General features: G+C 35.0%; 3 protein-coding genes across 5 annotated transcripts; all 3 read left to right on the top strand.

Annotated features, from left to right (window-relative positions):
• Nucleotides 1-1,609: 1,609 nt before the first annotated feature.
• LOC103323474 (Afadin/alpha-actinin-binding protein) lies at nt 1,610-7,670 on the top strand. Of its 3 annotated transcripts, none has more exons than XR_513537.3 (16): nt 1,610-1,778; nt 1,861-1,889; nt 2,020-2,131; nt 2,213-2,310; nt 2,600-2,696; nt 2,780-2,869; nt 2,977-3,039; nt 3,189-3,263; nt 3,359-3,424; nt 3,500-3,577; nt 5,343-5,453; nt 5,537-5,614; nt 5,708-5,827; nt 6,764-6,838; nt 6,907-6,964; nt 7,384-7,670. XR_513537.3 is itself a non-coding variant. In XM_008225470.3 (16 exons), exons 1-16 carry the CDS (start codon nt 1,746-1,748, stop codon nt 7,396-7,398), a joined length of 1,137 nt encoding a protein of 378 aa, XP_008223692.1. In that variant the 5' UTR covers nt 1,610-1,745; the 3' UTR covers nt 7,399-7,655. The 3 variants fall into 3 exon arrangements, 2 of the variants coding, with proteins under 2 accessions (XP_008223692.1, XP_008223691.1); XM_008225470.3 differs by having other exon boundaries at nt 6,795-6,838; nt 6,937-6,964; nt 7,384-7,655; XM_008225469.3 differs by having other exon boundaries at nt 1,611-1,778; nt 6,795-6,838.
• A 1,031-nt stretch (nt 7,671-8,701) lies between these two features.
• On the top strand, nt 8,702-9,772 carry LOC148920056 (uncharacterized). Its single transcript, XM_089046617.1, has one exon. It carries the CDS (start codon nt 8,957-8,959, stop codon nt 9,587-9,589), a length of 633 nt encoding a protein of 210 aa, XP_088902743.1. The 5' UTR covers nt 8,702-8,956; the 3' UTR covers nt 9,590-9,772.
• A 1,152-nt stretch (nt 9,773-10,924) lies between these two features.
• Nucleotides 10,925-11,838, top strand: LOC148920055 (uncharacterized). Its single transcript, XM_089047186.1, has one exon. It carries the CDS (start codon nt 10,952-10,954, stop codon nt 11,618-11,620), a length of 669 nt encoding a protein of 222 aa, XP_088903312.1. The 5' UTR covers nt 10,925-10,951; the 3' UTR covers nt 11,621-11,838.
• Nucleotides 11,839-12,533: the final 695 nt, after the last annotated feature.

The raw sequence follows: 12,533 nt of genomic DNA, 5'->3' as shown, positions 1-12,533 counted from the left end.
AGAAACCCCAAATTGTATGTTGAAGAATATGAAATTCCGCATCGGAAATTTGATCAATTAAAACCTAATATACAATGAATAGTTTCACTATTAATAGCATCAATGACTTTGTGAGTTTTTATCAAAAATAGCCAAAATTTGGTCCGTATTTTCATAAATGTCAATTTTTATAAAAACTTTCAAATATAGTAGAAAAGTCACATGAATAGACTTAAGTACCCTTAAATCTAAAACTCACAAAAACCTTAAAACCAAAACAAGCGTTCAAGGAACACTCATTATCTGTAGCGTATATTCCCAAAGTTCAATTTTTATTATGTATTGCTACGTTTTCTATTTATTTTTTATAATTATTATAAAAATGTGAGATATATTGATAACGAAACAAAATTGCAGAAGATCTTCCACTAAAACATCATTGAAAATATGCTGTTGAGTATTCTAGCAAGACTTAACTAACTTCCGTCTGTTACAATAGCAACATGCAAACCATCATCCGTCCAAAAGCCCATCTATTTTCAACAAGATGAAGGACTGCTTGAATCACACCCCTCTCATCCCCTTCTATCACACACCATTAAATCTTTATATCTTGGATCGGTGCATGTATAAAACCATTAAATTTTGAGGTAAAAATTTATTTTTACTTGAATATTTGTTTACAATATCCAAAGATATTCACCATAACTTTACATCTTCCAAATTTTCTCAATGTTAGAGGTATGTATGCAGAATGAAAAAAATCAACAAACTGATCTAAATGAAATTATAAATTATATATTCTCAAAGTTTCATCTAATAGGGTTTTGCCTTTTAGGTCTACGTGGGTTTTGTTTTGAGGGCATTTTAGTCTATTCAAGTGGGTTTTTGGCTAGTATTGGGTTGCATGTATGTTTCTTTGTCATTGAATAGGGACGGTAATGGTGCGTTTAGGGTATTGCATTATTGATTTCAGGGTGAGACCCACATATTTTTTTATTATTTCTTATGTGTTAATAAACATTAGCCTCTCTGCACGTGTTTCAGTATTTGAGAGAGATTAAAAAAGATAATGAGTATTTGTGTTTTATAAAAATAGGATCTATTATCTGATTTTTAAATTTTTTTTAAAAATGTGAATTTACCATATTATTCTTATTTAATTAATAATTTCAATTTTTAATAGTTGTACTAATCAAGAGTATTTTTTGATATTTTGAATGTTTTATTTTGCTTTATCTGAAAGAAGTTAATGATAAAATAATTCATTTTTTCTCATACCTATTTCTAACACGTTAGAATTCGAACTCCTCAATTAATAATCTTTAATAAATATCACGTAATTTATCGGAAAATGCATAATAACGGGGGGTCCACAGGAATCACTTTGCTCACGCCTTTTGTGGCTTCTGGCGCCATTTACTATATATCCTCTACACTCAAACGGCACCATTTCACCACCAATCCACCACTAAAAATGTACCACGTCCGTATATGAAATTGACCCAGTCATAATGTCCGAAGGCTATTGGTTCCTGCACAAAATGTAAATAGACTTGTGCGCAGCAGCGCAGGTGATCATGAGCGTCGAAACTAACCACCGGAGTCTAAGCCAAGTCAAAAAAAATTTGAAAGCAGTGCAGTTTTTGGACACCGCTCAGATCTATTGAGAGAGACGCACACTTGAGAGACTGCTCCGAAACCAAAACCAAATCTCTCTCTCTCTCTCTCTCTCTGCGAGATTGAAGAAAGCTCTGCCTTTGACAATGCCAGCCACTGACGCAGACTTCGATCTCAGAGTACTATTCTTCTAAACCCTAACAATGCACTTCCGTTTTTCTCTGTAATTTTCTCACATTACCTCTCTCCGTTTTGTTGCAGCCGTCTCCTCAGTCCGCCTTCGCAATCGGGTCAGTTTCCCTCCTCCATTTCTAGTTTTTTTTTTTTTTACATATGCGTTTGGGCATTGTGTTTATGTGAATGTATATGTATGTGTGTATGAGTGTGTTGATGTCTAGGTTTTTTGATTTTGTGCTTCAGAGAGTACGCATTTGCCGATGTCGGGAATTTAGAGCATTGTATTAAGTATTTGAATCAGACCCTTGTTACCTTTGGATTCCCGGCTTCACTTGATCTCTTTGCAAATGATCCGGTCAGTTTGCTTCAGAAAAATTCAATTTTTTTTTGTTTTTGATACATGTATTTATTTAGATTTATCTGATGCAATTGGTAGGTTTCTGTTGCTCGGACTTGCAATTGTATGTATTCGTTAATTCAGCAGAGACAACGCGATGTCGAATTTCGAGAGTCTGCTAACGAACAGAGACAGCGGTATGATTCTCTCCAGGACTAATGCGTTATGTGTTTGGACTTGGATCTCTGAATTAGTAAATTTGGGGGGAAAGTGTGTATAAATTTTTTTCCTTTCTGTTTCATAGGGGTTTTATACCCATTTTGGGTTAATTTAGTGTTATGCATGTATTTGATTGAGCACATTGTCATTAAGTTTATGTTTGTCCACTTTGTATGGACTTTTAGTTTACTGAAAAGTTTTGGAATTTCAGTATTCAGAATGATACCGGTGGTCTTTTTTCTTTAATTTTTCTTTTTCACTATATAGGCTATTGTCAGACATATCAAGATTAGAAGCTAAAGTTGAGAGGCTTGAGGGGCAGTTACAAGCCAAAGATAGGGAGATAGCAACAATAACACGAACGGTTAGAAACTTGCAATCTTGCAAAAGTGACTTCATATTGGTTTCGTATTTTTATTGATTATTTTGGAACTTATCTATGATTAGGAAGCTAAAGCTACAGCAGCTTTTAAGTCCCAAATTGACAAACTACAGCAGGAGCGCGATGAGTTTCAGAGGATGGTCATCGGCAATCAGGTTGGGACATTTGAATTTAATGCAGTTTCTTTGCTGAATTTTGGTAGCTACTACGTGAAAATGGACAAATCCTGACAAGTATCAATGATCTGCTGATGCTACCAAAGCAAGTTAGGACTCAACAAATGCATGAGATGAAGAAAAAAGAAAAGGAGTACATAAAGTTGCAGGTACTATATTTTCTACATGTATTCATATATTGTGAGGAGAATATGTTGGTTACTTATGTTCACAGATTAGAATTTTATAACGTGACTGATTACATAGGTGGATGAGATTTTAGATTTTGAAAGAAAGAGTCATATTATTTTAATTTCAGGAGAGGCTAAATCAAGTGTTGATGGAGAAAAAGAAGGAATCTAGATCAGGCATGGAGATAATGAATTTACTTCAGGTATTAATTGGCTGACTTACTTAAATGACCTACAGAACTTCAAATTCATCCACCTAATTTTACTTTCTTTCTCCCTTAATATTATGTGCAAACAGAAAGAAGGGCGGCAGCGTGGAACATGGAACGGAAAGAAGGCTGATAATGAATTTTATAAAAAGATTGTATGTAGCTTGATTGGCTTATTTATCTTTTTACAGCCACTTCATGTCTGATTTTTGCCTTTACATTATTCGCAGGTGGATACTTATGAGGCAAAAAATCAAGAATTGATTGCAGAGAATGCTGATTTAAAGGCATTATTGCGATCAATGCAGGTAATGTTAATCATTATCGAAGTGCTGCCATTATTGTCAATTTTGTGGGTTCATGACTCCCAATTTTCACTAGGGTTACGTAGCTTTCTGTGGCAGTATCTTGAAGCACGTTTGTTGATTGCGATGACATCTTTTTCTTCCTGTTTTTCTAATAGTAATTTGACTGGTGTATTTTATTTTGCTATTTCATTGCAAAGACTTATTGAACATATGAGTTCTTGGCTTTCAGTCACATCAATAACCTAAATGGATCAACTTTGTTTAATATTCCTGTCCCAGTGGGTGAGGGTTGAATCAAAAATTTTGCTAGAAACTTTTTGGTTATGTTGAAGCAAAACTCTTTGAGCTGTCTACATCAGAATAAAGATAAAGAGAGTAATTTCCTGTACTTGAGTTTGGCAGCAGAAGTCCTACAGTGGGTGAGGGTTGAATAAAAAATTTTGCTAGAAACTTTTTGGTTATGTTGAAGCAAAACTCTTTGAGCTGTCTACATCAGAATAAAGATAAAGAGAGTAATTTCCTGTACTTGAGTTTGGCAGCAGAAGTCCTACATAGGGTTAAGGGAGCTGGGATTTATTTTCATTTTGTTTGTTGTATCTGCTGTCCTAATTTACGTCGGGATGATGTTAAGTTTTTTTACTGGACACACTATTTTATCCCCTTTCTGCGTGAGGATTATGGATCAGTAACTCATTGCATAATCTTACTACACTCTATTATAAGAAGTTTACTTGCTACCTTTCTTGGGAACAAGCATGAGTTCAGGATCCTTTAGTGTATGTATGTGTTCACATTTCTATGTTAATTGTGTTTGTTAATGTTTAATTTTATAAGTTGAAGGACACACGTGCATAATTGCCCTCTTTATGTCTCTTGTCTCATCTGTAATCTGTGTATATGGGAAACAATATCCTGGATATTGGGCACTATGGAATTGAAACATTATGTACCTCCATTGGGTCCCATGGGTGTTGTACCTATTTGTTTTCTTCCCAGAAAAATTAGCAGCCTTTAACTTTGCTGTCCTCTTCTTCATCTCTTCATCATGTTCGTTCATACATTTTTAATTCCTATTCCCCTGCTCTGTCTTTAATGCGTAATTTTTTCTTTGGCCCCTGTTTACTTTTCACTCTGTCTATCCTACTGCATGACAACAGCTTTCGAAAGAACCGTCAGTTGCTCTATTGTTGCTCACATTTTGTGACACCCATTTATGATTCCTTTCTGTCTTTTTCTTTTTGTTCTCTATATACTGATGCGTCAGTTTTCATGTTTCACTATAATGAGAAGTCCGTAATTTGTTGTATGTCATGTCCACCCTATAATTTATCCATACTAGAAAATATGTCATGCTTGTGCTTTGATTTGGAACAATATCCTGTAATCTTGATAATACTAATAAATTCTGTAAGTTGGAAACTAAGTTTTTAGAACTCGTGTTTTCTTAGTTTTTGGGCATTATCCTCGTGTTGTGTAGATCTGCATTGGATGACATCATAATCTGCAGATTCTTTTGTGCTAGGAGTTCAACTTCTGCATTTTGTGTAGATTCTGATGGTGCTGCTTATGTGCATGTTAAGCAGTACTCTAGTCAGCATCTAGGAATTCCTCCCCTTGCACCTCCCCCTTATCCAATGTCTTTACTCCACCAGATTAATTTATTGTTATTTTTACTTCTTGTCATATTTGTGGTGAGAATTCTTCAGTTTTATTTTTCTTTGCATATCAATGGGTTGTAAGTTATACTGGAATGGTTTCTGTACAGGTGGATATGCGTGATTTCATAAATGCTCCAAATGGGCAATCCAAGCAGTCTCTGGCTGCCAATGAACGAGTTGAAACTGACCACACACAGTCTCCATTGGGTGGGAGGACGGTATGACATTCTCTATGTTATGTATGGGTGAAATTTTTCATTCGTTCAAATGCTATTTGAATCACCGAGTTTGCTCCTTGCAGGATGTCTTTGATCTGCCTTTTCACATGGCGAGAGATCAAATAGAAGAAAGTCTCCGAAATAAGATGGCTTCCATAAAGGTAGTTTGTTTTCCGTTTACACATGTTCCTCTTGTGAATCTTGCAAAATATGAGCTATTGATGGGTTTCGTTTCTTATGTAACAAACTTGAAGGAGCGCATGGTTCAATTGCAAGATGCACAAAAAGAAGCAGAGGTTACATCTGAAGTAACTGAGAGAGAGCTTGAGCTTGAAGCCCAACTGGTTGAGGCTAGGAGCATAATCCAAGAGCAGGTCTCGTTCTTTTACTCTTATGCATCAGAAATTAGATGTAAGGCAATCTACGTGTTAATTGGATACAGATTAAATGAATTTTCTTTGAATGAATCTTTCAATGCTTTATACAAGACGTCCCATCTTTCTTAATGACAGGACGCGTTGAGAAAAACCTCAGTTCCACTTCAACTTTGATCCAATTTAATGACAGGGTTGAATATTTACAGTACAGAATGGGCCTTGCCCAAAATTTTGCTACTTCAAACCTAAATCAAAGTGATAAACCAATGCGAGACTATAAACCTAGAGTGTAAGATCTAAATGATGATTCTACAACCCTAAAATAATCAACCATGTCAATGAATGAGTTTAAAGTCGAAGAAAATTGAGTGGAGGCGAGATTTTCTCAATGCGTCCTGCCTTTAAGAAATATGGGTTTAGGGGGTATAGAGAATAACTGGACTCGTGCCAGATATTCGGCTTATTAGTTGCCAGGCTGTGAATCATGACCCCTCATTCAAACATGATTCTACCTAATCAACAATTTTGATCTGCAGTCAGACAAGGTAACATGTTAGGTTGTTTGACATCTTATGCATTGATTATTTGTTAAGTGATTGTCGTAGACCATGCTTATATGGACTTCTCCATCTCCTCTTGTATCCCTTACCTCTTTAGTTAAATAAGTTTTAATTTCCTATATATATATATCTTTCTAAAAATTTTTGTTTGTAGCGTTACCAGAAAAGTGCACAAAGTTGCAACTTTCTAAGGAGTTGAATCTACAAGTTTTAATCATGTTGCTTCAAATCCTAGAATTGCCTTGAAATTTTTTATCCCTGTACCTGTTCAATGATGTCCTCTTCTTGCCTTTCAATTTGTGCAAGTAGAGTGCACTAATCCATCTACCAGTGCAGTGATGTAATTCTGCTGTTTATTATGTTTTTGGTTCAGGAATAAATATAGAGAATTGGTTTTGTTGCAGGCATCCATAATGTCTAAACAATTGGCCAAGTCTGAGAGACCGAGGTATTCCCCTTCTCCCTTTTAATCTCTATGTGAAGTAGACATTTATATGGTTATATGTATTCATGCAGGAATCTGAATGGCCATTTTAATTCTGGCAGGGAGTCTATCATTTCATCTCCCGCTGAGGTAAAAATAAGATATTTATGCAATTTTTTTTGTAATTTCTGTGTTTTAATGAAATTGAGCTCCCAGGGTAGATAACTACTAAAATTTACAGTTTAAGGATAGCCTTAGATAATGGCATGCCTCGAATATCAAGTCTACCTTGGAAATCCTAGGAGAGTGTGTGGGTTTGAAAATGGTCATTTAGGTTCCTAGAAGAAAAAAGGTCATTTAGGTTTTTCATATTCACATATATTGCGTACATTTTATCTGACTAATTTTACAAGTTATTCCCCGTTCCCTTTGAATCTTAATGGTTTTATGTATGAATTTGAAAACCCCATAATGAGGTACTATTCAACATCCGACCCAAAAAAGAAGTGAGCTATCAAATATGAAATGCTAGCAGTATTGGTCTGATTTTCTTCTTGATTGATGTTCAGGGGGTAAGAAATTAACCAGCTTGGTCCCACCCAAAATTTGTAGCGCCAATGTTAAAGATTATTTGAAGTTGGCTGTATGCTGAGATGAATGGCAGCAAGCATCTAAGCTATTGTAGATTTATTTCTGACCAGAGCACCCAGAACAGATATTTCAGTATGTATAACCTAGAAGACTTATCTGTATTGCCAGTGTAATTATTATCTAGCTTTTCTTATGAATATATGTTTAAACCAGTTCTAGTCCAGTTTTATTTATCCTTAATATTATCCTATCTTTACTTTCTGCATGTTCTTACGTAGTTCTTTCTCAACTGTTCTTATCCTACAGACTTTTTCTTCAATTTGGATCTACGGCCTTTTTACATCCCCGACTAGACTTGTCAGTTGATCGGATTTTGATTTGAGTTTGAAATGTTAATAGGGTAACAGATTGAGATTTTCAGTCCTATAATCTAATCATGATCTGAATCCGATAACATGTTGACTTAAAAAAATCAAAACCATTTCCTCTTCATATGAAATTTTGAATTTTTATTTTAGTGGTTGCTTCTTAATACACTTCGTAGCAATTGGGTTTTAACATCACCTATATCAGTGGAGAGATTTATGGGATGACAGAGGAACATCTTTTTTGTGTAGTCAACAAGTCTAATGAGTGGAATCCAGTTTCTTAGTAAAGTTTGGTTAACTACTTCCTGTCTAATTTCAATTAATTAATGTAATTAATCATTCTATCTTTCCAAAACATCGAATATAAAATGCAAGAAAAACAAAACATGCAAAGTCAACTTCATACGTGATTTTATGGTCGGTTCATTGAATCAAAGGTCCTCCCAATGCTACTTTGTTTCTTCAAAACTAGAAAGCCATAATCCTAGTAGGAAAAATAAAAAAAAGCCAACAGTGGAAATGGATTAACTTGCAAACTAGTGGTCTCAAGTTCGAACCCCCATGACAACATTGATGACAACGTATGAGAAAACTAGCATCCCCTTATATTGCTTGTATAAAAATAAAAATAAAACAAAATAGGGGCACTTCTAACCTTCTAGATTTCCAAGATGGTGTAGCACTTTCTCATCCCAAGAACCGGTTGAACTGGTCGATTTTATTTTGGTATATATTAATGCATGAAGTGGTAAATAAGAAGCAAAGGTAGACTTGTCTTAAGGGTTTGGTAATTGCACATGCACCACAGGCCACCCAACACAGACAGAATTGATGCATATGTTTAACGTAAGCTTAAGAAGAAAGATAAATTTCCTTTTTCTCCATGGTTTGCTTGCCAAAATCATATTTATATGCCAATATTCAAGTCACTCGAAAGACAAGGAACAAATTAAATCACAAGTAACTGAAACTAAACCTGCTTTAGATTGTCAATCAATCATCAAAACAACAGGATCATGCACCCCCAAGACACCATCACATGCCTTCAAAGCCGGATTCAAATCCCTCTCTCTATATATTTATACACAACTCTTCCCATTAACTCATACAATTGCATCTGACTTTTCATAATTGCCGAAACAGTACCCAGAAAAATCAAACTCTGAGAACACACAGAAAACCGATGGATTTTGAGCTTCGAAGGAAGATGGAGATCAAAGGAGTTTCAGTACCTGGAGGGGTTGATCAAGAGCTTTTGTTCAACAGAAACCTATCAAGAAACCCCTCAGTGGGTTGCTCTTCTAGGATTTATTACTGCAGAAGCAGTGAAGGGGTTCCATTCAATTGGGAAATGCAGCCAGGGACACCAAGAAACCCCCCCAAAGAAGAAGCAATTCCACCAATAAGTCCCCCCCCAGCTGCGGTCAGCTTAGGGCTGCCCAAACCCTACATGGATCAACAGCCAAACAAAAGGCCTCCAACAAGTCCACTACCCAGGCTCAAGTTTTGGAGAAAAAGTAAGAAAAACAAACAACGTAAGAACAATGTTAATGACAACGTTAATTATGTGGTTGGGGGGTCAGATAAGTTTGATAAGGTGGAGTTTTGTAGCTCTGACACTGAGTTCATGGCATCAACTTCGCCTCTGAACTCGAGCTCTTCGTCTTCGTCCTCCTTCTCGAAAGGTCGGCTTTCGAGGCAGTGCTCGAGTTTGCAGAGCACTCAGGCAAGGGAGTCTTTCAGCAGTTCTGGTCATTTCAGCTGCAGTCCTTGGAAGTTTAGCTCTGTCCTTATTAGCAATGCAAGGCGAGTTTGATCCAGTATAAATTTGTGTCATTGAGTTTTGCATTATGCTTTGTAATATATATGTATTAAATTAATCTTTTGTAGTAAGATTCTTAATTAAATCCTGACTCACTCAGTTCATAGCCGTTAATTAGATCATAGATATCAAAGGTATTGTACGGTAGTACTGTAGTACTGTGATACATGTTATAATATGGATGAACTATAAGGTTAGAATTTCTCACTTTTAAAGGTATAGTATCAATAAATATACAATGAACTTTTACTTATTACTTACGGGATGAATAATGATCTGAAAAGTTAATTAAATTCTAACTTTCTCGGTTCTTAGCAATTAATTTGATCATAGATATGAACGGTTAATGAGATATATAGCGATAATGAGATGCTATTTATATCTTATTTTTTGCTTATTCCCCTGAGACAATTAATCCACACCAATTTTGCCAAAGAGAAGCAAACACATGAAGATTTCTGAGATTGAGATACCACTAGACCAACAACATTGTAAACTTCAAATGTCTTTTTTGTTTTTGTTTTTTGTTATTGAGTAATTTATGATTTCCACCCTAAACTATATGATAGTGTCAATTTACCCCTTCAATGTTTTTTGAGGGCTTTTTGGTCATCTTAAATGTAATTGGTAGAAATATGATGGTAGGGGATAGATCCACCAATTTTATATAGAAAATTGACTGAAGATAAATTGATACTATCAAATTCAATATAGTTAAGGAGAAAGCGGCTGATTACCCCTTTTTTGTTTTTGATTTGGTCAACCTTCAATCTACTTTCCCATTTACATTTCTTGAAGTAAAAAAAAAAAAAAGGATGGAAAGACCCTTTTGAAAATTAAAAATGCATTAATCATATGACTTCTCCATTTAGTCAAAACTTGATTTCTGAAAACTTTAAAATCAATTGCAACAAAGCTCTCTCTATTACCTTTTCATGTTTTTGAAGATGGAATTAATAATATTTATTACCTTATGGAAAAAAAAAAGATTCGAATTCCCTGCATCATAGACTGTATGGTTAGCTAAGTTGCTATAATTATGCCAGAAATTAGGAATTATAAAAGGTAGAAAAAAAAGAAATTGCAGGCGTGCAAACTAAAAGGTAGAAAAATAAGGAAATTCAAACCAGACATATTATCCCTTTATATTTCATAACATATTTTAAATTTGGAAAGAGACTACAAGTTGCTGATTTAAGTTGTGATTTCTCGGGTTTAATTTCCAGAATATATGTGAAATTGGTATGACTTTTATTTACCTTCCAACTATATGCTGACCTAATTCCTTATATAATAAACATAAATGTGTCAACGTAACAGACTGTTAATTCTCTCAAAAGAAAGCAAAAAAAATCCATGGAGAAATCACCAGCAAAAGGTTCTGATCTCAAAGCCCTTGCAATTTTTCCGGCCAATGAGTTTTTTTACAACAAAATTCTCTCAAGAAACTCATCTGTGGGCAGCAGCTCTTCACGTTCTTATTTCGGTCGTGTGACTGGTTCTGTTCCTTTTCAATGGGAAGCAAAGCCTGGCAAGCCCAAGTTGGAGGCACATGATGAGGAACAACAACAACATCAAAATTTTGATTTTGTGCAAAACCCTCCATTGATTATTGGTCCTCCACCAGCTACACAAAGCCTGAACATGAACAGTTTGCCCTACTCCTCAGGCCCATTCAGCAATTCTAGGGTTTGGTTGTGGAAGAAGTTGAAGAAGACTCACAAGTTGAAGAGGAAGTTGAAGAAGATCAACAAGAATAATGTTGAGGGAAACTTTGATGTTGCTGGGTTGGATCAACTTTATCATCAGGCTGACTTGTGCAAATCTGATGAGGAGATTATGAAATTTGGTTCATATGGCTCATCATCAAGTTCTTGTAATTCTTCATCACTATCATCAACGGCTTCAGCTTCAGGTTCTTCATCATCTAGTTCTACATCTGATCAGATTTTCGACCCTCGAAGATACAAAGGCTGGCTAGGGGTTTCATCAGATGGGCCTTTTAGGTTATATTATTTTTCATGATTTGTTCATGTGGATTTATCACCAACTTCAGCAACAATGTGCCCTTGGTCTTTGCCTTTGTTTGATTTTGCATATTAAATCTTAGGTTAATAATGTGTAGGAGTATTCATGTGATGCAATAATGGTGAGAAGGTGATTGAACTTTTGATTTCACCAAAAACTCTATTGTGAAGTCATGATGAGTTTAATTACCAGTGTTGGTACAGTGCAACTATTGAGCCTTGCTGTATGGAAAACCACAACAAAAAAGTTGGATTAATTGGACTACAGAGAATACATAATTGTTGTTATCACATACCGATGTCGTAAATACAGGATTGATTGTTTTTAATCTAGTTTATTTTAGGGAGTTGTTATTGGTACTCCAGAGAAGTCATCATACCTCTAGGGAAAAAAAAAAGAGTGATCATATATTCCTCATTTATGTATAAAAACAATTTTCATAAAAGAATAGTGCAAAATAATCTTTTTGGAGTGCCAATAAAAAATTGGGAGTTTCACTAAAACACCCAAAATGGGAACTGAAATTATAAAAAAACCCAACACCCAAAACACTTTATAAACACACCAAAAACCCATCATTACACACATTCAAAACCCATTTATAAACACACCCAAAAATATACAATTGTTGACTTTGGGGTTGATTTTGGGTGTGTTTCTATGTTTAAATAGTATTTGGGTTTTTTTTATAAATACATGTCTAGTTGGGTTTATTTATAAATTTGTATAAAAAATTCTTTTATTTTAATTTTCCTTTTGTGTTTTTTTTTTTTTTGGGGTAAAAATGGGGAGGGGATTTCAAGTTCGTGAGAGCAATGTATCATTGACTGATCTTACTTATCTATCAACAACTAGTGCTTTTATTTTCTCAATTCGTTATATTGACTTAACTTGAGTGTCTTGATGATTT

Source organism: Prunus mume, linkage group LG2, assembly GCF_029339155.1.
Source record: "Prunus mume cultivar Tortuosa linkage group LG2, ASM2933915v1, whole genome shotgun sequence".
NCBI lineage: Eukaryota > Viridiplantae > Streptophyta > Magnoliopsida > Rosales > Rosaceae > Prunus > Prunus mume.
The sequence above is the reverse complement of the archived record's forward strand: the minus strand, read 5'-3'. Positions and strand labels throughout refer to the sequence as shown.

What these genes read in the sequence shown, in the direction of transcription:
- LOC103323474 (XM_008225469.3), top strand. Translation starts at nt 1,746, where the DNA reads ATGCCAGCCACTGACGCAGACTTCGATCTCAGA. An exon ending in GCTAACGAACAGAGACAGCG is followed by an intron (nt 2,311 to 2,599) that starts GTATGATTCTCT and finishes TTCACTATATAG; the next exon opens with GCTATTGTCAGACATATCAA. An exon ending in CATTATTGCGATCAATGCAG is followed by an intron (nt 3,578 to 5,342) that starts GTAATGTTAATC and finishes GTTTCTGTACAG; the next exon opens with GTGGATATGCGTGATTTCAT.
- LOC148920056 (XM_089046617.1), top strand. Translation starts at nt 8,957, where the DNA reads ATGGATTTTGAGCTTCGAAGGAAGATGGAGATCAAAGGAGTTTCAGTA.
- LOC148920055 (XM_089047186.1), top strand. Translation starts at nt 10,952, where the DNA reads ATGGAGAAATCACCAGCAAAAGGTTCTGATCTCAAAGCCCTTGCAATT.